Source organism: Macaca fascicularis, chromosome 12, assembly GCF_037993035.2.
Source record: "Macaca fascicularis isolate 582-1 chromosome 12, T2T-MFA8v1.1".
NCBI lineage: Eukaryota > Metazoa > Chordata > Mammalia > Primates > Cercopithecidae > Macaca > Macaca fascicularis.
Window position 1 is genome coordinate 3382784 of NC_088386.1, and position 24724 is coordinate 3407507.

A 24724-nucleotide genomic window follows, 5' to 3' on the forward strand; every position below is an offset into this window, starting at 1 on the left:
TGCCTGTAATCCCAGCACTTTGGGAGGCTGAGGCGGGTGGATCACCCGAGGTCAGGAGTTCAAGACCAGCCTGGCCAACATGGCAAAACCCTGTCTCTACTAAAAATACAAAAATTAGCCAGGCCTGGTGGCAGGCGCCTATAATCCCAGCTACTCAGGAGGCTGAGGCAGGAGAATCGCCTGAATCCGGGATGCAGAAGTTGCAGTGAGCCAAGATCACACCACTGCACTCCAGCCTGGGTGACAAAGCGAGGCTCCGTCTCAAAAAAAGAGAAGAAAAAAAAATCTGGCAACAAGTAAGCTGTGCCTTGTGCCTTGAGGAGATGGTGACCCTTGATTTCATTCCTATTTAAACATCTGTATTCCCTGCCATAGCACCTTTTGCCATCTATAGCTGGAATGAAGTGTTTTGAAGCCTGTTGTACATATAAGAATAAACATTTGTTTAAAAAAGTTGTTAAATAATTGTAAATGTAATACCTTCTAACCAGCTCTTGTATACACACACATGCACACATGCATGCACACACACACACACACACACAGTAGTTGTCTTGAGGAAGAAATAATGAGTAATACAGGACAGGAGTGTATAGCTAAAAGTTTCTCTTCATTTACATCTCTATGTTTTGAATTTCATACCATTGGCATAGCGTATCTCTTAATTCTTTTTAAAGGAACAAGGTCATGCTCTGTTGCACAGGCTCAGTGCAGTGGCATGATTATAGCCCACTACAGCTTCAATTCTCAAGCAACCTTCCTGCCTTAGCCTCCCGAAGTAGCTCAGACTACAGGTACATGCCACAGTGCCTGGCCTCAACTAATCCTCTAGCCTCGGCCTCTCAAAAGTGTTGTATTACAGGCGTCAGCCACCACAACTGGCTGGTAACACATCTTTCTGTAGTGTATTTAGTTCAAATTTTCTAGTACTTGGTATTTTTCAAGACAATGTACAAAGGTATATACATATTAGAATATTCACTGTAGCACTGTTTGTAACTAGTGAAAATGTAGAAGTAATGTCCAATACTAGGGAATGAAGTAAATGTTTATTTTATTTATATATTTTTTGAGACAGTTTCGCTCTTGTCACCCAGGATGGAGTGCAATGTCACAATCTTGGCTCACTGAAACCTCGGCCTCCTGGGTTCAAGCGATTCTCCTGCCTCAGCCTCCCGAATAGCTGGGATTACAGGCATGCACCACCACGCCCAGCTATTTATTTTTTATAATGGAATATTAGCCAGGCACAGTGGCTCACACCTATAATCCCAGCACCTTGGGAGTCCGAGGTAGACAAATTCCTTGAGCCCAAGAGTTGGAGACCGGCCTGGGCAACCTGGCAAAACCCCAACTCTCCAAAACATACAAAAATTAGCCTCGTGTGGTGGCACACACCTATGGTCCCAGCTACTTGGGAGGCTGAGGCAGGAGGATTGCTTGAGCCCAGAAGTTCAAGGCTGCAGTGAGCTATGATCATACTCCCTACACTCCAGCCTAGGTGACAGAGAGACCCTGTCTCAAAAAAGTTTTGGTAAGGAAAGTGACCTTTGTGACAACTGATTTGCCCCACTATGTACATCTCCCCAGCTGCACAAAGCCTTGAAAATCAATGGCCCCAAAATAAAACAACTAGGACACTAGATAATTCTCAGGGTTTCTCTTTATTTGGGCTGAAGCAGACCTCACTCAGTGCCAACAGCCTTTTCCCTAGGGGTATCTGTCAAACACAACTGGACAACGGTTTAACATCTCAGCTGCCTGAGGTGGCAGATAACACATGGGCTAACATGAAGCTAGTCAAAAAACAAAGAAAAAAAAGGCCAGGGAATGGGATGTCCATAAGGGACTTTGAAAAGCTCTGACAGGCCGGGCGCGGTGGCTCATGCCTGTAATCCCAGCACTTTGGGAGGCCGAGGCAGGTGGATCATGAGGTCAGGAGATTGAGACCATCCTGGCTAACAGGGTAAAACCCCGTCTCTACTAAGAATGCAAAAAATTAGCTGGGTGTGGTGGCAGGCGCCTGTGGTCCCAGCTACTCGGGAGGCTGAGGCAGGAGAATGGCGTGAACCCAGGAGGCAGAGCTTGCAGTGAGCCGAGATTGCGCCACTGCACTTCAGTCTGGGCAACAGAGCAAGACTCCGTCTCAAAAAAAAAAAAAAGAAAAGCTCTGACAAACTTCTTGGAATCTGAACGACCATAAGCATCATGCCCAGGGGTATGTGAATGACCAGGAAAAATCTCAGAAGGCCTTAAACCCTTGCCTCTAACCTTGGGGCTCTGTGCAAGCAAAAACAGAAGACTAAGGCCGAGTTGCCAACTGCCTGAGTGTGGAAAGTGTGCCCCAATGCAACACAGAGACCCTTGGCAAAACTGGGAGATTTTTTAATTCATGCATCAAAGGAAATCTCTGTTCATTCATCAGCTGACCAGTAAGTTAAACAAGCTGAAACTTCAGAAGCCACACATGAAAAAGAATACAGATGTTAAGGAATTGGTTCAGGGCCGAGCACGGTGGCACACGCCTGTAATCACAGCACTTCGGAAGGCCGAGGTGAGTGGACCACTTGAGGCCAGGAGTTCGAGACCAGTGTTCTGAAATTAGAGCCTGGCCAATGTGGTGAAACCCCATCTCTACTAAAAATACAAAAATTAGGCCGGGCGCGGTGGCTCAAGCCTGTAATCCCAGCACTTTGGGAGGCCGAGATGGGCGGATCACGAGGTCAGGAGTTCGAGACCATCCTGGCTAACACGGTGAAACCCCGTCTCTACTAAAAAATACAAAAAACTAGCCGGGCGAGGTGGCGGGCGCCTGTAGTCCCGGCTACTCGGGAGGCTGAGGCAGGAGAATGGCGTAAAAACCCGGGAGGCAGAGCTTGCAGTGAGCTGAGATCCGGCCACTGCACTCCAGCCTGGGCGACACAGCGAGACTCCGTCTCAAAAAAAAAAAAAAAAAAGAAAAAATACAAAAATTAGTTGGGCTTGGTGGTGTGCTCCTGTAATCTCAGCTACTCGGGTGGCTGAGGCACAAGAATCACTTGAACCCAGGAGGCGGAGGTTGCAGTGAGCCGAGATGGCACCACTGCACTCCAGCCTGGGTAATAGAGCGAAACTCTGTCTCAAAAAAAGGAAAGAAAATAAAAGAAAGAATTGGTTCAGGAAAGTCACTAAACAAATAACAGTCGCAACAACAACAAAGAACAACACAAACAAACCCTGGTACGGTGAAGAAGTGTCACATTATTTCAAAGTCCTAGTTATCAAAAGCAAAATTATTAAATATGCAGAAATTGTGGCTTATGCCTGTAATCCCAGCACTGTGGGCAGCCAAGGCAGAAAGGTCGTTTGAGGCCCGGAGTTCGAGATCTGAGACCTGCCTGGGCAACACAGCAAGATCTCGTCTCCACAAAAAGATACAAAAATTAGCCATGTATGGTTGCATGCACCTGTAGTCCCAGCTACTTGGGAGGCTGAGGTGGGAAGATCATTTAAGTCCAGGAGTTGGAGGCCACAGTGAGCTAAGATCATGTCACTGTACTCCAACCTGGGTGACAGAGCAAGACCCTGTAACAACAACAAAAAAAAGGACATGCAGAAAGAAAAAAGTATGGTGTATACTCAGGAAGAGAAGGAGCCAAGACATACTATTCTTATTATTATATAAGTAAAATGCATAATGTATATTCTTACATTATGTTCATATATTATTCTGAGTAAGTCCAAACATTGGACTTAATTAGACAAAGAATTTAAATAAATGATTTCAAATATACTCAAGAACTAAAAGAAACGAAGTCTACCAAAGTAAAGTTTAAGACCTACGTCTCGCAAAATAGTATCTATAAACCTAAGGAAATTATCAAAAAGAACCAAATAGAAATCTGGATTTATACTAACTGAAATGAAGCATTCACTAGAGAGGCTCAATAGCAGATTTTAGTTGACAGAAGAAAGAATAAGTGAATTTGAAGATAAACTGAGATTATCCAGTCTGAGGGACATAAAGAGAGAGATCTATGGGACATGAGAGAGTACCAACATACGCATATTTCCAGAATGAGAGGAGGGAAGAGAAAAGGACGGTGTGTGGTAAATAATCTGGCTGGCCCTAGTTCCTGGGATGTAAACTGTAAATCCAGTGATTCATGTTGAGCCCCTCAGCTCACATGTGATGGTTTCTACTCCGGGGTGATGCACAGTGGGGCCTGAGAGACTGTGCTAATGCCATGACTCAGATTGGGGGCTGGTAACACTAGAAAGACCAACCATGATTAGAGAGTTGGGGTTCTGAGCAATAGGCTATCTGTCCAGTAATATCCTGTTCTCTGCAAATTTGATTTGTATAAAATGTCCAGAACAAGCAAATTCATGAAGCAGAAAGTAGGTCTGTGTTTGCCAGTGGCAGGGTGGCGGGGAGTAGGACAAAATGGGCAAAATGGAGAGGAGTCCTTGCTACTGGATATGGGGTTTCTTCTGGGGGTGATGATAATGTTCTGAAATTAGAGGTGGTAGTTACATAACTGTGTATAGAGAATAAAAACTACTGAATTAAACTACCCTTTAAACAGCTGACTTTTATGCTGTCTGAATTATAGCTCAAGAACTATATATATTAATATTTATATATAAATGAAAAATAAGATTGAGTCTCTCCAAAGTCAAAATTTCCTACAAACAGAATAAACGTTTCTTAGAACTGCTTGCAATTTTTAAGATAAACATTTAATCCTGAAATCAATAATACTAGTTATTTCAATTACCATATACAGAAGATTTATGAATATTTTCATCATAGCAAGACTTGCCAAGAGTTTGCAAACCAATTACTAGTGACATATAGAAAATAGTTTTTTTGTTTTTTTTTTAACGGGACAGGGTCTCACTTTGTCACCCAGGCTGGGGTACAGCGGGGCAGTCACAGCTCACTGCAACCTCAAACTCCTGGGCTCAAGCGATCCTCCCACTTCAGCTTCCTGAGTAGCTAGGACGACAGGTGCACACCACCAAGCCCAGCTAATTTTTTCATTTTTTTTTAGAAATGGGGTCTTGCCATATTGCCCAGGTTGGTCTCAGACTTCCTACCCTCAAACCATCCTCTCACCTCAGCCTCCCAAATAGTGATACTAAGAATTTTACTGCCTACTATAGAGGCAACAAAAAATGTAAGCCAACTGTTGTCTCTAAAAATCCCACCTTGAAACATGACTCACCAAGTACACCGCTCTTTGGAAGAAGGTGGTGGTCTCCAGGATTTTATGCATTGTGATGGTTTCTAACTCATCAGGGTCTAGCTGTTCCCTTTCAAAGGGCATTCCATTGAACAGCACAACGGGCAGGGGTCCAACCCCAGTCTGCTCATAGTAGCCTCTTGCTTCCTGAAACAGAAGGAACAAGAAAAACAGCAGATTTTTGCCTTTTGTGAGACAAATGGAACAGAGCATATTTTTCTTACATGACTGTTCTAACAACAATCAACAGAAATATTGTAAAGAAAAAATAAGATACTTCTTTTTAAAACAATGAAAAATGACATCACAGTTAATATCCTACTATGTAAATCTGAGATTGAATTACTGAGTTGGAGTTTTTACAAAACCACAAAAGCTTGCAGATTATGAAGAGTGTGTCTGTGTGTGTGTGTGTGTGTGTGTGTGTGTGTGTGTGTGTCTGTGTGTTGCACAGGCTATCAAAACTGAACTACATATACTATGGTCAGCACTACACAACAGAACTTTCTGCAGTGATGGAAATATTCTATCTGTGCTTGTCTGTGCTGTCCAATGCAGTGGCCACTACTAACTACATGTAACTACTGAGCACCTGAAACCTGCCAACTATGACCAAGTAACTAAATCTTTAATTTTAGTTAATTTCCATTTAAAAATCTACATGTGACCATGGGCTGCCAAAATGAAGTACACAGGTTTTGACTACCATAAATTATAAGCGCTCTATGCAAAAAGCCTGAGGGAAATATTTGCACCCAATTCTAAATAAGGGTCCATATCACTAACAAATAAATTGCACCTGCAGAAAACAAAACAAGGTTTGTGGGGAAACAGTGCTCAACAACTGCTCTAAGACACAATACACCCAATCTTTTCCCTTCTCCAGGACAAAAGAGGTTCACTGGCCAGAAAATACTGGAGCAACAAAACGGCAAATGTATCCAAGATGGACATTCTTCCTGACTGTCAACACAGGCGCTCATCCCTCAGACGAGCTTTCCGGAGTAAAAACTATTACCACCCAAGCTGTAAAGTGGGCCACTTTACAAATGCCTATCGCACACCCTGTAATTGCCGTTTTCTGAAAACAGCAGAATGTAATTATTTATAACCATTTTAGATAGCACCAATAGAAAAGTACTCCCATCGGGTAACTAATCCGAGCCATCGGTAACAGACTGCTTACTTTCTCATCAGACTAGTACGGTAACAGATAACGGCACAGAAACGGACAGCCTAAAACATGGCACAGCCAAAAAACCCTTCTAGGTTGGTTTCAGCCATTTCTCTACATCATAGTTTAAATGTTTTAAATATACACCCCTAAAACTCTTACCATGTTAATTCTGTTCTTTGACATCTCAACTATTTCACAGATATCCATTAAAACTCAATTTTAATCTAACTTTAGTTTTGAAAATCATCCCCGTCAACCAATTAAAACAAGACCAGAAAACTTGCATTATAATTCCAAGTGACAATAAGATAAATAACACTGGTTTTCTCTGCAAACGGTAGCTGAGTAGCAGTCAGGAGTGAGAGGGAGGTGTTTGCTATGTAGCTTCCTTTTTCACCACTCAGAAATAGTTTACAAGACCAAATAACAGAATGCAGCACAATTATCAAACAGCCAAACTGAAAATTCATATGGACAAATTTTCTATCAACAGCTAACTAAAAATATTCAATAATGATAAATAATATACAAACATTAATTTTTGGTAGTTGTATACTGAGCCACTCACATGCAACTGAGATTAGTAAGGACTCAAAGATAATATTCTAAAGGTAAAGTGTTTGCATGTGCAGGCTAGAACTTTTCCTAATATCATTATCTTACCGGCTTTGAAAGATATAAATATACACCTATCAGACTATATTCTCGCCTGTTTAAAATTTCAACTTTAATTGCATTGCCTACTTTTTAAAATAATTACTTCTTTCAGACACAGAAGATATCATAGCTTCACTGTAACAAAAGGAACAGATTTACAAGTGCAATGACATTTATTAGAAGCAGTCATTTTTCCTAAAATTAACCATTTCAAAAGAATCCATCCCATTGGATTTTTTGTATAGGGGTAAAGCTCCTGTAGTTTAAAAAAAAAAAAATCTCATGAATCATTAGATTGTTAGGACTTCTGCGATACTCTCCACATTCCTGCCTTGGGAGTACTTCTATTCAAACAGCTAGACAATTAAATGGATGAAATATAAATAATATGACCTGTTTGCATACAGAAGAGCCTCTAATCAGTACAGATGGCCACGTCTAGCAAACCAAGGAGCATGGTGTGTGATACTCTCATTCAATTTTTCAGCACAATCAAGATTTCAACACAGGTAAAGATATAAAAATACCCCTTTCTCCAGTTTGTCCACTCTATTCAATATTTTTCGAGTAAATACTTTTGATATTGTAATCATCCACAATAAAAAGCTACTGGTACTTTTTCTTCAGCAGGGTAAGAGAAAATGAGACTTAAACAGTTTCTAAATATGAAATATAAAAAAAATTCCACAAAGTCCCTCAAAACTTTCATATTCTCAAAGTGGCCTTTTTCTTTTACTTCACTTAAATTCTTTTTCTACAGACTACTATTATTGCTGTTTGTGTCTATCTGGGAGAAAAATAGTTACTAGGTACCCACAGCAATATTATTTTACTTAAAAACCCAGAAAAGATAAGTGACTGGACAGAAGGCTACAATAAAATAATGGTAATCGGTCGGGCACGGTGGCTCATGCCTGTAATCCCAGCACTTTGGGAGGTCGAGGCAGGTGGATCACCTGAGGTCAAGAGTTCAAGACCAGCCTGCCCAACATGGTGAAACCCCATCTCTACTAAAAGTACAAAAATTAGCCAGGTACGATGGTGAGCGCCTGTAATCCCAGCTACTCAGGAGGCTGAGGCAGGACAATGGCTTGAACCCGGGAGGCAGAGGCTGCAGTGAGCCAAGATGACGCCACTGCACTCCAGCCTGGAAGACAAAAGCGAGACTCCATTTCAAAAAATAAAAAATAAATAATAAATAATAATAATAGTAACCCTTCTCAGGCTATACTGAGTAGATGTCACTTCCAGCTTCAATTCCAAGCTTGACTGGATATACCTTAAAGTGAGCAGATACAATACCAAAGCACAGAATCAAAAACAGAAAAGAGAAAGAAGAGAGGCAGACTGGCATGCTCAAAGACCTTCCAGCTCCTGGCATGAGATTACCTTTGTAAAAGAGCTGGTACAGAGCTAGTATTTTAATTCGCCTTGTATTCAACATCAGCTTACACACACAACAAATATGTGTTCCTCTATGAACTTGAATTCACAGAGCAGGCAGCTGTCGCTATACCTAGGAAGCCTTCCATAATCACCTTGTCCCAAACTAGCAGAGCTGCCCATCCAGCTTAGCTGCCATCTAGCTCGGCGGCCACTGAGCCTCCACATACAAAGTGTAAACACTCAGAACCTCACCATCACCAAAGCCATACTGCTGTCATGTGTTGTCTCCCCCAGCGAGGCTGTGTGAACTGCCCAAGTTCATACCACATCTTGTTCAACTTTCTAGTCTTAGGACTGGCACGATGACTCAATACTACCGTTTTAAAACTGAAACTCTGTTACTTATTCTAAAGCAATTCAGAAATTTCTCTAGTTGTTAAATTCTTGTGTTTTGATCTTGCTAAAGATGATTTTGTTCTCTCCCTCTAAAACCTGAATCGACTTACAGGAGCAGATCTCTCAACCAATCCCAATTAACGAATTTATCTGATTAACAAATACCAGCTATTAAAGTATGCTGAACATTTACACTGGTGAGCTACTCTCTAGAACGCCCACATACGTTTTTATTTTTATTTATTTTTTATTTTTTAGTAGAGATGGGGCTTCACCATGTTGGCCAGGCTGGTCTCAAACTCCCACCTTAGCCTCTCAAAGTGATCGGATTACAGGCATAAGCCACCACACCTGGCCTATATTTTGTTTTTTTGATCTGTGATTTTGTTTGTAATTATCTTAAGCCTTATGATCACACATAATTTTTAACTGTTTATCTCCTCCACTTAAAACTTTCCAATGAGGTGGCAAAAGCGCCATTAACAAGCACACATACGCAGCAGTTCCAGGGTTCTACGTGTTTTTGAATAGTTGTTTAAAGACAATCCTAAAGTATAAACTAGTCTAACTTAGTAACTCGAAAGTTTAACTTGCTACTATTTTTGTCACACTGACCTTTAAAAACATCTGACCTTAAAGATCATCTATAAAATGTGAGAGGTGTCCAATATTCTTTCTTTGGTATTACACATAAACCACACTAAAATGCCTGTCAACAAGTAAAAGGCAGCATTTTAGATACAGGGAATAGGATGCCCACATCCTTTTGCTCCTCCCAGTTGAGCTATCTGCTTACCAAGGATTAGCTGTGTCTGTTCCCAAACCGACTATTCCTGTTAGTGAAATGATTTAATAGTATGTAAACCAATAAAATATGAGTACAAAAAGGAGGTTACTCTTCCCACTAAAACGAATTGAATGACTAGAAAACTCATAAAGATGAGAGGCTAAAACCAAATGATATTGAACTGGGTGTCTGTCAAACAACTAGCATAAAGACTTGGGAGGGAGATTATAAAACTCTACAAGGAGCCGGGCGCGGTGGCTCACGCCTGTAATCCCAGCACTTTGGGAGGCCGAGGCAGGCGGATCACAAGGTCAGGAGATCGAGACCACGGTGAAACCCCGTCTCTACTAAAAATACAAAAAATTAGCCGGGCGCAGTTGTGGGCGCCTGTAGTCCCAGCTACTCGGGAGGCTGAGGCAGGAGAATGGCGTGAACCCGGGAGGCGGAGCTTGCAGTGAGCCGAGATCGCGCCACTGCACTCCAGCCTGGGCGACAGAGTGAGACTCCGTCTCAAAAAAAAAAAAAAAAAAAAAAAACTCTACAAGGATTCTGTATCAGATGAAACAGGACTCATAAACAATTCATGCTGAATATCATTTATAAACAGATGATAGCTCAGATCTTAAAACAGGAATCACAGGCTGTTTTTCATTTGGGGGAAAAAAAATCCTCCCTTAAAAAAGGAGAAAAAACATTGAAACACTAGTAAATAAATGCATTTTGATATGTTTAAAATCAGAATGTTTCAGAAATGTATAATTCCTTTTGTTAATACATTTTCAACAATTTGTGCTTTCAATAGGTAAAGACCCTTGACTGTGTCTAAAGCCTCAAAAGAAAAAAAATTATCTTTAAGTTAAAAAATTTTAAACTTTCTTATTATATCCTTATTACTACAATACTTTGCCATTCTGTTACATTTCTTAATATACTTCCATCCTTAGCCTAAATAACGAAATAAAGCCAGTATGATATATATTAAGCTGTACATCATATCCTGGCTCTATACAGCCAGCAGATGTTATCCACAGCAAACTTCATGGAGGTACTACCATTCATTATGAAAAAAAAATTGTTTTTCAATGTAATAGTTAATAAGCAAGTTAAAAATCAGTCCTATCTTCACAAGACTGAAACAACTTTTTCAAACACTGAAAAAGTGATCTGTTTTCTAAACTTTTAAACGCTAAGTACTGAAACACTTTAACCACCAACACCATTATTTACCAAAGCCCCCAAACAGGGGGTTAAGGACAGTACAGGGTTGCAATCAAATAAGAAACAAAGAAATTTTTTACCTTCCGATTCTGATCGTAAGCAGAATCAATCCCCAAAATGCTATTCACTTTTATATACGGGTATTTCTTCTCCAGGACACTGACCACATGTTCAACTTCCACTTTTTCTCCAGTCCTCACCTTGTTATAGATCTGAAGGAAGAAAAAACAGTTGGTTAACTACACTTTTAAGTTCAAATTTCAAAGTGTTTACTCCACATTTTTCTGAATTTAGAGGAAAATATGATAACTTTTCTTTTTTTTGAGACGAAATTTTGCTCTGTCACCCGGGTTGGAGTGCAACGGCACAGTCTCAGCTCACTACACCTTCGCCTTCTGGATTTGGGTGATTCTCCTGTCTCAGCCTCCAGAGTAGCTGGGATTACAGATGCCCGCCACCATGCCCAGCTAATTTTTTGTATTTTTAGTAGAGACAGGTTTCACCATGTTGGCCAGGCTGGTCTTGAACTCCTGACCTCAGGTGATCTGCCCACCTCAACCTCCCAAGCTGGGATTATAGGCGTGAGTCACTGCGCCTGGCCGATTACTTTTCTTGAAAGGTCAAATTGGGACATGTTAGCAATTCTTCCTTTTCCTTATTAAGATGGCTTTCTAGGTTGGAAATTAAATATTCTTTTTTTTTTTTTTGAGATGGAGTCTCACTCTGTCACCCAGGTTGGAGTGCAGCGGCGCAATCTCAGCTCACTACAACCTCCGCCTCCCAGGTTCAAGGGATTCTCCTGCCTCAGCCTCCTGAGTAGCTGGGACTACAGGCACATGCCACCATGCCCGACTAATTTTTGTATTTTTTAGTAGAGACGGGGTTTCACCATACTGACCAGGCTAGTCTTGAACTTCTGACCTTGTGATCCGCCCTCCTCAGCCTCCCAAATTGCTGGGATTATAGGCGTGAGCCACAGTGCCCGGCTGGAATCAGCTCAGTCATGTTAAGTCTCAAACAAAAAAATACGTTAAGAAAAATCTAAATAGGCCAGGCAGGTATGATGGTGGCTCATACCTGTAATCCCAGCACTTTGGGAGGGTGAGGAGGGTCAATCACTTGAGGTCAGGAGCTCGAGAACAGCTTGGCCAACATGTTGAAACCCTACTAAAAATACAAAAATTAGCCTGCCGTGGTAGTGCACGCCTGTAATTCCAGCTACTCAGGAGGCTGCGGCAGGCGAATCCCTTAAACCCAGGAGGCAGAGGTTGCTGTGGGCCAAGATCACACAACTGCACTCCAGCCTAGATGATGGAGAGAGACTGTCTCAAAAAAAAAAAAAAAAAAAAGAGAGAGAGAGAGAAATCTGAACACTTATAAGTAGTCATTGAAATAAAAACTATGTCCATGATGTTTAGGAGGGATGAGGAAAGGGAGAGGGGAGAGACGGAGAAATCGAAATCGACACGAATATTATTTATTTGAATTTTTTTTTTTTTTTTTTTTGAGACAGAGTTTCACTCATCATCCAGGCTGGAGTGCAATGGCACGATCTTGGCTCACTGCAACCTCCGCCTCCCGGGTTCAAGAGACTCTCCAGCCTCAGCCTCCCAAGTAGCTGGGATTACAGGTGCCTGCCACCATCTGGCTAATTTTTGTTTTGTTTTGTTTTGTTTTGTTGTTTGAGATGGAGTCTCACTCCGTTGCCCAGGCTGGAGTGCAGTGGCGCTATCTCAGCTCACTGTAGTCTCTGCCTCCTGGGTTCATGCCATTCTCCTGCCTCAGTCTCCCCAGTAGCTGGGACTACAGGCACCCACCACCACGCCCATTTAATTTTTTTTATTTTTAGTAGAGATCGGGTTTCACCGCGTTAAAGCCAGGATGGTCTGATCTCTTATCTCCTGATCTCGTGATGCGCCCGCCTTGGCCTCCCAAAGTGCTGGGATTACAGGCGTGAGCCATCGCGCCCGGCCCAATTTTTGTATTTTTAGTAAAGATGAGGTTTCCCCATGTTGGCCAGGCTGGTCTTGAACTCTTGACCTCAAGTGATCCACCCACCTCAGCCTCCCAAAGTGCTGGAATTACAGGCATGAGCCACCAGGCATGGCCAATTTTTGTATTTTTAGTAGAGACGGGGTGTCACCATGTTGGCCAGGCTGGTCTCAAACTCCTGACCTCAGGTGATCTGCCTCCCTCGGCCTCCCAAAGTGCTGGGATTACAGGTGTGAGCCACTGCGCCCGGCCTGAACTGTTTTTACAGTGAGCAGTATTACTTCACTTCTGAAATAAAAAAAACCGCAGCCAAGCACCAGTGGCTCACACCGAAAATCCCATCACTTTGGGAGGCCAAGGCAGTAAGATTGCTTAAGCTCAGGAATTCGAGGCCAGCCTGGCAAACACAGTGAGACATCATCCCCAGCAAAAATTAAAAACGACAACAACAAAATTAGCTGGGTATGGTGATGCGTGCCCGTAGTCTCAGCAATTCCAGGAAGCTGAGGCGGCAGGATCACCTAGGGCCGGGAGTGAGCCCTGACTGCGCTGCCGTACTCCAGCCTGGCCAACAGTGAGATCCTGTCTCTACAACAACCCTTTTAATAGAATAAAATAAACAGCGGGTGGTGGGTGTAGCTGGTCCTGTTGTGCTGTGGCTCTGCACAGCCTGCAGTCTCAGGCCACAGGACCCAAAAGACATGGAGCCCGGCTTCAGTGGTCACGCTGCCATTTAGGAGGGCTGGTTCCATGAGACCTGCAGCCTGAGGCCCAAGGAAGCCTTGTTCCTACAGATGGAGCAGCTGCTCCACTGCCAGCACTCACGCATCCAGGACATCCTTGTTCCCCACAGTAAGACCCACAGCAGTGTGCTGGTGTTGGATGGCATCATCCCCTGCATGGACAGGGGTAAGTTCTCTACTAGATGAGAATCAACCTGCCACTCTGCAACCACCCATCCCACAAAAGGTGCTGATCATCGGGGACAGAGACAGCATCCTGCACAAGGTGGTGAAGCACCCCTCTGTGGAGTCTGTGGTCCAATGACAGGCTGAAGAGGATGGCATTCAGGTCTCTTAAGAAATTCCTGCCGGGTATGGCCATTGGCTCCTCTAGCGCTAAGCTGACCCTGCATATGGGTGACAATTTTGATTTCATGAAACAGAACCAGGATGCCTTCAATATGATCACTGACTCCTGGGATCCATGAAAGCCTCTTCAAGGAATCCTATTACCACTCATGAAGATGGCCCTCAATGAGGACAGCATTCTCTGCTGCCAGGGCAAGGACCAGTGGCTGCACCTGGACCTCATCAAGGAGACACGGTGGTTCTGCCAGTCACTCTTCCCCATGGTGGCACACGCCTACTGCACTGTCCCCACCTATCCCAGCAGCCAGACTGGCTTCATGCTCTGCAGCAAAAACCTGAGCACCAACTTCCAGAAGCCCAAGCAACAAGTGACACGGCAGCAGGTGGAGCAGGTGCAGCTGCTCAGACGTGTAGTGCTGCCTTCGTACCGCCCCCATTTGTCTGCAAGTCCCTGAATAATGTGAGCTGAGCCCAGGCGCCACAGCGGATGCCACCTGGGACCTCAGATCTGGGAGCCTCCAGGGTGCCTGGGCCCCTTCAGTCCTAGGCCAGATCCCCTGCTGACTGTCACCTGCCAACCAAGTGTTACACGCCTCAGAATAATGCCCAGCCTTCCCTGCTGAGTGCTGGACTGTTTCCGTGTCTGTCTGTGTGTGGCGTTCGGCCTCCAAGCCTATACCAGCGGCATACAGTACCATCTCTCTGTCTTCTGCGGCCCCCTCAATCAAACACATGTACTTATAACAATAAAAATAGATGAATGAATAAATAAAAACTTTAAAAAGCAGAGTTAAAATACTTATTCTCTGGGCATGGTGGTGCACAGCCAGCCGTAATCCCACGTATTTGAGACTGACATGGGAGGATCCCTTAAGCCTAGGAGTTTGAGACCGGCCTGAGCAATATAACAAGACCTGGTCTCAAAAAGTACATAAATAAATAAAATGTTAAGGTAGCCATTGTGGAAGATATATTAAAACAAACAAACAAAAGCAAACCTTAGGCACAGACAAAGTGAATAAAATAACAAAGTATAAAATACTTACTACTCTGAGTGACTTCTTTTGAACCCATTTCATTCTCCACAGCCCTGCTGCTACCTTCCCCATTACTTCTCATGGAGATCACTGCAACAGCTCATGAACTGGCATCCCTGCCACTTTGCTTTGCCCTTCCTCAGATCTATCTCTACACACTGCAGCAGACATGACTTTTAAATTCAGGATCCACCCCTGAGCTCTAGATACCACAGCTATCCAGCCTACAATGGCCACACGTTGCTATTAAGAGTAAGTTGGATCTGAAAAAATTATGTGCCATCCTGAACAAAAACGTACTTGTGCCAGAGTCTGGAAGGCATGATAATCGTCCACCTCTCGGGCAACATAATTATACGCTCTAAGAACAGCCACTCCAGCATCTTGCATCCCATCAACATCTTCAGAGTCATTAACCACAAAGATAAAACCAATTCTGGAGGGGAAGGGAAAAGAAGAAAAAGAAACATGTCAAATAATGCAAACGGCTAAAAAGCATGACATCCTTGCACCCTTCTCATACATTATAGCTAACAGAGGAAAACCCGTTGAGAGAAAAGCACAGTTCACAGCCCACTCTCCTCTAACATGATTGGCAAAGATATACATACACGACTTACAAAGTTTTTTTTTTTTCTCAGACGGAGTTTCACTCTTGTTGCCCAGGCTGGAGTGCAATGGTGCAATCTCAGCTCACTGCAACCTCCATCTCCCAGGTTCAAGTGATTCTCCTGCCTCAGCCTCCCAAGTAGCTGGGATTACAGGCCACTACTGCCGGCTAATTTTTTGTATTTTTAGTAGAGACGGGGTTTCACCATGTTGGCCAGGCTGGTGTCGAACTCCTGACCTCAGGTGATCCATCAGCCTCAGCCTCCCAAAGTGCTAGGATTACAAGCATGAGCCACCACCCGGCCACTTACAAAGTATTAATAAAAAAGCAGGCTTTCAAATGTGGCTTAGGCCTTTCTACTGTTAAAGCAAGCCATTTCCACGTCATGAAAAGATTGCTTTCACTGACATGAAGAGTGTTGCTATAGTTTTAAGAAATTTTTTTCTGCTTTTAAACAAAAATTAGAAGAAACAAAAATTTTCACACTTTCAAAGTAAACAGAAAGGGGGGGGGATTGTGACATTTAGCACATGCAGTATGAGAATTATTGGTAAAAGAAAAGCCGAGGCCGGGCGCGGTGGCTCAAGCCTGTAATCCCAGCACTTTGGGAGGCCGAGACGGGCGGATCACGAGGTCAGGAGATCGAGACCATCCTGGCTGACATGGTGAAACCCCGTCTCTACTTTAAAAATACAAAAAATTAGCCGGGCGAGGTGGCGGGCGCCTATAGTCCCAGCTACTCGGGAGGCTGAGGCAGGAGAATGGCGTGAACCCGGGAGGCGGAGCTTGCAGTGAGCTGAGATCCGGCCACTGCACTCCAGCCTGGGCGGCAGAGCGAGACTCTATCTCAACAACAACAAAAAAAAAAAAAAAAAAAAAAAAAAAAGAAAAGCCGAAAAAGGTTTACAACTGTCCCACGACAAAAAGCAATAATCAAGGTTAACGTTTACCAGATTTTACATTTTAAAATAAAGGAATTAACCACAAACATACCATTATATATCTATAGATGGGCTGGCAAAAAAGACATCGCACTGACCATACTGGGGCAAAGGCAGTTCAATGGACAAAGAATCATCTTTGCAATAAATGGTGCTGAACAACTGGACATGCACATGCAAATTAATCAGTCTAGACACAGACTTTATATCTTTCACAAAAATTCAAAGTGGATCACAGGTCTAAATGTAAAACACAAAAACTAAAATTCCTAGATGACAGCAGAGAAGAAAATTTAGGTGGTATGGAGCTTGGCAATGATCTTAGATCCAAAAGCACAATCCATGAAAGACAACATCTGGTTAATTTGGACTTCACTAAAATTAAAAATGTCTGCCCTGTGAAAGATATTATTAATAGAACGAAAGGACAAACCATAGAGTGGCAGAAAATCTTTGCAAAACCACCATCTGATAGAGGACAGGTAAACAAAATATGCAACTCTTCTTGTTTGTTTTTCAACAGGTTCTTGCTCTGTTGCCAAGGCCAGAGTGCAGTGGTACGATCAGCTCACTGCAGCCTCAAACCTTTGGGCTGAAACAATCCTCCACTTCAGCCTCCCAAGTAGCTGGGACTACAGGTGTGTGCCACCACACATGGCTACTCTTTCTTAAGTCTTTGTAGAGATGGAGGTCTTCCCATGTTGCCCACAGTGATCTCAAATTGTGGCCTCAAGCGATCCTCCCACTTTGGCCTCCCAAAGTCCTGGGATTATAGGCGTGAGCCATTGCACCCGGCCTACAAAGAACTCTTAAAACTCAACAATAAGAAAACAACCAAAGTTTTAGAAACGGACAAAAGGGCAGGGGGAAAAAAAAAAAGGACAAAAGATCTGAACAGACACTTCACCAAACAAGATATACAGACAGATGATAAATATAAGTAGATCTTGAACATCATATATCATTAGGGAACGGCAAATTAAACTACAACGACATACCACCACACACCGATAAGAATGACCAAAATCCTAAATGCTGGCAAAACCAAATGCTTGCAAGGCTGTGGAGCACGGCAAATTAAACGACAATGACATACCACCACACACCTATCAGAATGACCAAACTCCTAAATACTGGCAAAACCAAATGCTTGCAAGGCTGTGGAGCAACAGGATCTCTCATTCACTGCTGGTGGAAATGCAAAATGGTGCCACTACTTTGGAACACAGTTCGTCAGTTTCTTACAAAACTATGCATGCTCTTAACACAATAGAGCAATCACGCTCCTCAGTATTTACCCAAAGAAGCTGAAGACATGTCCACACAAATAGCTGAGCCCAGATGTTTACAGCAGGTTTATTCATAACCGCCAAAACTTGTAGGCAACCAAGGTATCTTTCAATTAAGTGAATGGATAAATAAATGGGGGACATCCATATAATGACTATTATCCAGTGATAAAAAGAAATGAGCTATCAAGCCATGAGAAGACACAGAGGAAGAAGCTTAAATGCACATTGCTCAGTGACAGACACCAATCTGAATAGGCTACATGCCGTATGATTGCAACCTAGAACGTTCTGGAAAATGCAAAACTATGAAGACAGTAAAAAGACCAGTAGTTGCCAAAGATTTAGGGGAAGGGAGGAAGAGATAAACAACTGAAGCACAGGAGATTTTTAGAGCAGTGAAACTAATCTGTATTAAACTGTATTGTAATATGAATACTTGACATCATACATTTGTGTCATCAACACAAATAACAAATCTTAATGTAAACTACAGTGTTTAGTTAATAATAATGTATCAATATTTAGTAGTCAACTTGTAGGACCACATGAGCTCCTACAAAGAAAGGAAGAGGAGCCTGCACGCCCGGCTCTCTCCAGCTATTCACAATCTCTCAGGTGCCTAGGAGTTCAAGTATCTTCTTCCCATCTGCCTTTGCAATCTGAAGACCACATGCCCTCTTCTTGTTCCTCAACTCAAGAAATACTGTATTAGTGCCAACTGTCGACCACGACCCAACTTCTTCTGTGTTCTTATATTCCTCTTTTAATCAAAACATAGCTCTGGTTGTGATCCAGTAATAGGTTCTTCCATCTAACCAGATGTATCATGCTTTATATGAAAAATGTCATCAAACTCAAAATATCTGCATTTCCAACTATCAGAACTCTCTGTTTTCCTCAAAGCCTATCTGAAATCAAGCTTCTCCATAAAGCTTTGTGCTTCCCAAATATCTCAACGATGTTTTTGTTTCTCTGAAATTCTAATGCACTTATAACTAACCAGTAGGACATAACCTAGCAGTTGATCACGTATCTCCCTAAGGGGTTTGAAAGTATACAGAGGATCTTTTCCAAGAAGGTAGAATAAGGCATATATATTTATAGCATTTAGCCCAGTAGTAATCATGGAACACATAGTAATATTTATTGAATAAAGAGTTGTTTTCTTATTTTCACATTTTCTAAGAATTAAAATTTCACCAACATGTAAAATTACCAGAATTATTCAAAATGTAGGTGAAAATACCTTAGCATTTATATGTAAAACCTTTAAAAAATAAAAAAATAAAAAATAAAAATAAACTGTTCTTAAAAGGACAGTGGAAATCCAATCATTCAGTACCCTGTTGGCAGGTCTGGCAACACAAGAGAAGTAACTGTTACTGTTCGCATCTACAAAAGGTTGTGTATATGTTTAGTCCTTGACAGGCTAACAAGTTATTGGCAATGCTCTGTACCTCTGCTGAAAGTGGAAATAGGTTTTGTGATGTGGACACTCACCTAGGAAAATTCCCTTCCATTGGGAAGCAAGCTGCAGCCAGAAACTACTTTTACATGGGCTATTTATTGATAATTCAATGGTGGTAAGCTTCTATTCATTGAGAAGCAAATTCTCAGTCCCAAAAGACACTGGCTTCATACTGACCAGAAGATAAAATTGCCATTAGTGATGTGCACTATTAATTATCCTACAACTCAGTAGCACCACACTTGCATTTAAAAATGACAAATAAAACCTCAGCTAAATTAGATATATCATCAAATCAATACCAGTGTTACCTTAGTGGTATATGATTACTAAGGAACATCTCGGCTATGTTAATCAACTCTGCTGTGGTCTCATGTGCAGGATCAACTATGAAAACCTGTTGAAGAAAGGGAAAAGAACACATGAAATGACTTTTATTCGAGTATCCGTGGGCTGAGAAAAATGTTATGAGTCACTGTACATGAAGTCAACCTTTTTCGAGCTACGGTTGAACCACATAAAAGATGAATTATACAAACAGCAGCTACCTCCCTCTAAGTTCAAAATACGTGGTACTGAAGGGCTAGGCGATTTTCTCACGGACTTAGGCTGATAACAAGGGAACTGTACTCCAGAGTGCTGATGCTGGTTCTTCTACTACACCAAACAAAAACCAAGTTTAGCAACTCTCTCACCTTAAAAAATGGAGCCTGCCTTTTTGTATATTCATTTCTGAGGATCTCTGAATTAAGAATTCACTTAGAACCTAATTCTTAGACCACAGTCACAGCTGTCAGGTAAGCACATAAACACGTATTAGGTGCTAAGCAACTTAGACATATTCTCTCACTTAATAAAGTTCAGGCATATGGTAAAACAGAACGAGATTTAAATTCTGACCAGAAAGGAAAAAAGTGGTTTCAAGAGACAGAAAAGTGGCCAGGTGTGGTGGCTCACACCTGTAATCCCAGCACTTTGGGAGGCCAAGGCAGGTGGATCACCTGAGTTCAGGAGTTTGAAACCAGCCCCGCCAATGTGTTGAAACCCCGTCTCTACTAAAAATACAAAAATCAGCCAGGTGTGGTGGCATGCGCCTGTAATTCCTACTACTTGGGAGGTGAGGCAGGAGAATCGCTTGAACCCGGGGGGACGGAGGTTGCAGTGAGCCAAGATCCTGCCACTGCACTCCAGCCTGGGCAACAGAGCGAGACTCTTTCTGGGGAAAAAAAAAAGAGAGAAGAAGAAAGGTAGAGACGGCAATTTTCCCTGCAAGTTCTGAGGAGGCCAACCTTGGCACTAACCCTACCACTATCTCTTTCCCAGCTATGTGAGGGAAGGGAAAGAAACGAGAGGGAAAAAGTGGGCCAGTTAAGAACCCTTTCTCTCTCTCTAAAGCAGCGCAAGAAGGAGTAACAAGTAGGAGTTGGCAAACAGCCTTATTTAAGAGAATAAATGAAACTGCTGAATTCTAGGGATTACGATATTAAAGAAAAACAGCAGCAATATGCACCTTCTTACTTAAAAAAAGAGCTATCTTAAAACTAATAAAACAATATTGCTATGAACCTAAAACTGCTCTAAAAAATATAGTCTTAAAAACAAACACATCACTGAATGGTGTGAAGAGTATGAAAACTTATTCAATCTGGAAAAGCTGATGAGAAAAAATAAAAATTAAAAACTAAAAAGTGTTTTAAAATTAAAAACAAATTAAAAGAGTAAAACAACAGTCTAAACCTTCATGTTAGAAATGAGCATTTCCCCACACTCTGAGGGGGGCTGTAACGCTCCTGTTACGTCCCACAGCCCCACAAGAGGCCAGTACACTACAAAGCCCTCCCAGTGTGAACAGGGAGAGTATTTGGTGGAGGGTGGGGGAGGAAGCAGCTAGTAAAGGCGAGACGTGACCATTCTACACGACAAAAAAAGAGGGACTAGGCCAAGGGAGAAACAGAATTCACAGGCAGACAATAAGAGTTACTTACCATATTATGTAAGTTTTTCCTGATCTGCCGAATAACACCAGGAAAGGTGGGTCGAAGCAACTCTTGTAAACTAGAAGGCCACGAATTATATCTGCTATCAACCTCTAGGTTGTTGACCCACTACAAAAAATAACACAACAGGATGTATGCACATTAGTCACCAGGTGTAAAATCTGCAATAACAACAATAAGACTTTGAATTATTTGAAGAAGAATCACATGAGACAAGACCATTTTCAAAGATAAAAAGATTGGGTGCAGTGCCTCACATCTGTAATCCTAGCACTTCGGAAGGACAAGACAGGAGGATCACTTGAGCCCAGGAGTTCGAGACCAGCCTGGGCAATATTATGAGACACCCATCTCTGCAAAAAAAATATAAAAATTAGCCAGGCATGGTGGCTGCTGTCCCAGCCACTCAGGAGGGTGAGGCAGGAGGATCACCTGAGCCCAAGGGGTTCAAGGCTGCAGTGAGCCATGATCGTGCCACTGCACTCCAGCCTGAACAACAGAGCAAGACCCTATCTCAGAAAAACAAACAAAAAAGATAAAAAGATTGAGTGGAAAAATAAGTGACTAAAAGACAAGCCACAGGATAGATAAAGACATTTGTAACCTACAAACCCAATAAAGGACTAATGTAAAGAATGAAGAAATACATAAAAATAAGAGGAAGAAGCTATATAGATATATATTTTTTTTTTTTTTTGAGATGAAGTCTCTCTCCGTTGACCAGGCTGGAGTGCAGTGGAACAATCTCGGCTCATTGCAACCTCCGCCTCCTAAGTTCAAGCGATTCTTGTGCCTCAGCCCCCCGAGTAGCTGGGATTACAGGCGCCCACCACCACATCCAGCGAATTTTTGTATTTTTAGTAGAGGCGGGGTTTCGCCATGTTGGCCAGGCTGGTCTCGAACTCCTAACCTCAAGTGATCTGCCCACCTTGGCCTCCCAAAGTGCTGGGATTACAGGTGTGAGCTACAGCACCCAGCCCTAAACTTTTTAAGAACAAAGGAAAAAAGAAAAAGTAAAAAAACAATTGGAAAAAAAAATATGAATAAGAAATATATAGAGGAAACCCAAATGGGCAATAAACATAAGAAATGTGTACACCCTCAACTGTAATCTAGGAACCATGAGCTAAGACCTCAATGAAATTTCATACCTGCTAGACAAAAAAAGTGAAAGTTTGTCAAGATCCAAGAACAGGAAAAGATACAGAGCAAAGAGAACTCTCATGAAATGCTGGTGTGTGGACAATCACTTCAGAGAACTGGATCTAATAAAGTTGAAGACTATATTAGTACTAATTTTTCTAAAATGAATGCAGTACTGCTGGGTGCAGTGGCTCATGCCTATAATCCCAGCACTTTGGGAGGCCAAGGCGGGCAGATCACAAGATCAAGAGATCGAGACCATCCTGGCCAACATGGTGAAAACCTGTCTCTACCAAAAATGCAAAACTTAGCTGGGCATCGTCATGTGCACCTGTAGTCCCAGCTACTCGGGAGGCTGAGGCAGAAGAATCGCTAGAACCTGGGAGGCGGAAGTTGCAGTGAGCTGAGATCACACCACTGCGCTCCAGCCTGGCAACAGAGCAAGACTCCGTCTAAAAATAACATAATATAACATAACATAACATAACATAACATAACATAACATAACATAACATAACACAACACAACAGCAGCACCACTAAGTAGTTCCAGGTATCTACCCCAAATAAATTCACATGTATACACAAAAAGAGAGGAAAAAAGAGCCTAATTAAAATAGTGTTTACAACAGCAAAAAATCAGAAACAACTACATGTCCGCAAAGAGCAATGGTTCAGGAGGCTGAGACAGGAGGACCTCTCGAACACAGGAGTTTAAGGCTGCAGCGAGCTATGATTGCATCCCTGCACTCCATCAGGGTTTTGTCATGTTGGTCAGGCAGGTCTCGAACTCCTGAGCTAAAGTGATCCACCCGCCATGGCCTCCCGAAGTGCTAGGATTACTGGTGTGAGCCACCGCGCCTAACTGGATTATCGAATTTTTTTTTTTTTTTTTTTTTTTTGAGACAGAGTCTCACTGTCGCCCAGGCTGGAGTGCAGTGGCACGATCTTGGCTCACTGCAACCTCCACCTCCTGGATTCAAGCAATTATCTTGCCTCAGCCTCCCAAGTAGCTGGGATTACAGGCGTGTACCACCACACCCGGCTAATTTTTGTATTTTTAGTAGAGACGGGGTTTCACCATGTTGGCCAGGCTGGTCTCGAACTCCTCATCCCGAATGATCCACCTGCCTCAGCCTCCCAAAGTGCTGGGATTACAGGTGTGAGCCACTGTGCCTGGCCTCAAATTTTTAGAGTATTAGATAGGAGCCAGGCAAGGTGGTATATGCCTATGGTTCCAGCTACTCAGGAAGCTGAAGCAAAAGGATTGCTTGACCCCAGGAATTTGAGTCCAGCCTGTGCAACATAGTGAGGCTTGTCTCTAAAAAAACAGAAGAAAGAAAGAAAAATATATTTGATAGAAAATAAAAGGACAGGCCGGGCGCAGTGGCTCAAGCCTGTAATCCCAGCACTTTGGGAGGCCGAGACGGGCGGATCACTAGGTCAGGAGATCGAGACCATCCTGGTTAACACGGTGAAACCCCGTCTCTACTAAAAAATACAAAAAACTAGCCAGGCGAGGTGGCGGGCGTCTGTAGTCCCAGCTACTCCGGAGGCTGAGGCAGGAGAATGGCGTGAACCCGGGAGGCGGAGCTTGCAGTGAGCTGAGATACGGCCACTGCACTCCAGCCCGGGCAACAGAGCAAGACTCTGTCTCAAAAAAAAAAAAAAAAAAGGAAAGGAAAGGATAAAATAAGGGACAAGGGAATGTACACCAACTTGAGAAAAGATAAGAACTTCAGGAAGGAGAGGGGTGGCTGGTAAGGGACAAAGAAGAGCTTCAACTAAAACTGCCTTTTTTTTTTTCCAAGAAAACAATTAAATCTGACACAAAATGATTAAACGTTAACATTTAGTAAGCATGATGATGGGTCGTATGGTTGTTAGTCCTTTTATGTTTGCATAAATATGTCATGTTAATGTTATTATCTTTTACTCTTTATAAGTACTTTTAACAGAAAAGCAAATGACATTAACAATGTCTTCATCAAAATAAGTTACATCACCAAGTATGAATTCAAGTAATGATTATCTACATTCTACATTATTTCTCCTAAATAAAATTTTTCTAAAATGAATGCAGTATAGAAACCAAGAAAAAATAAGAGCAGCTCTCCCCCCATCTTATTTTTACCACAACTGCCCAAGATGGCACTATCCCCACACCCTCTCTTTTTATTTGAGACGGAGCCTTGCTCTGTCGCACAGACTGGAGTGCAGTGGCATGATCTCAGCTGCCTGCAACTTCCACCTCCCGGGTTCAAGTGATTCTCCGGCCTCAGCCTCCCAAATAGCTGAGATTAGG

The 24724-nt window shown here is 42.5% G+C and overlaps 1 protein-coding gene and 1 pseudogene across 7 annotated transcripts in view; one reads left to right on the plus strand and one right to left on the minus strand.

Annotated features, from left to right (window-relative positions):
- The window catches only part of UGGT1 (UDP-glucose glycoprotein glucosyltransferase 1), a 108463-nt gene that overhangs the window by 42559 nt on the left and 41180 nt on the right, over positions 1-24724 (minus strand). For 5 of the 7 annotated variants that reach the window (XM_015431933.4, XM_065525342.2, XM_005572833.5 and 2 more), the window contains 5 exons: positions 21266-21385; positions 19592-19677; positions 15270-15405; positions 10930-11061; positions 5211-5375 (listed from right to left, as the gene is read on the minus strand). In XM_015431933.4, coding sequence (XP_015287419.3) covers positions 5211-5375; positions 10930-11061; positions 15270-15405; positions 19592-19677; positions 21266-21385 — 639 coding nt within the window. Of the gene's footprint in view, positions 1-5210; positions 5376-10929; positions 11062-15269; positions 15406-19312; positions 19448-19591; positions 19678-21265; positions 21386-24724 lie in introns of those variants that run through there. The other 2 variants (XM_074008732.1, XM_074008731.1) reach the window with 1 other exon arrangement.
- On the plus strand, positions 13543-14387 carry LOC102146535 (spermidine synthase pseudogene; annotated as a pseudogene).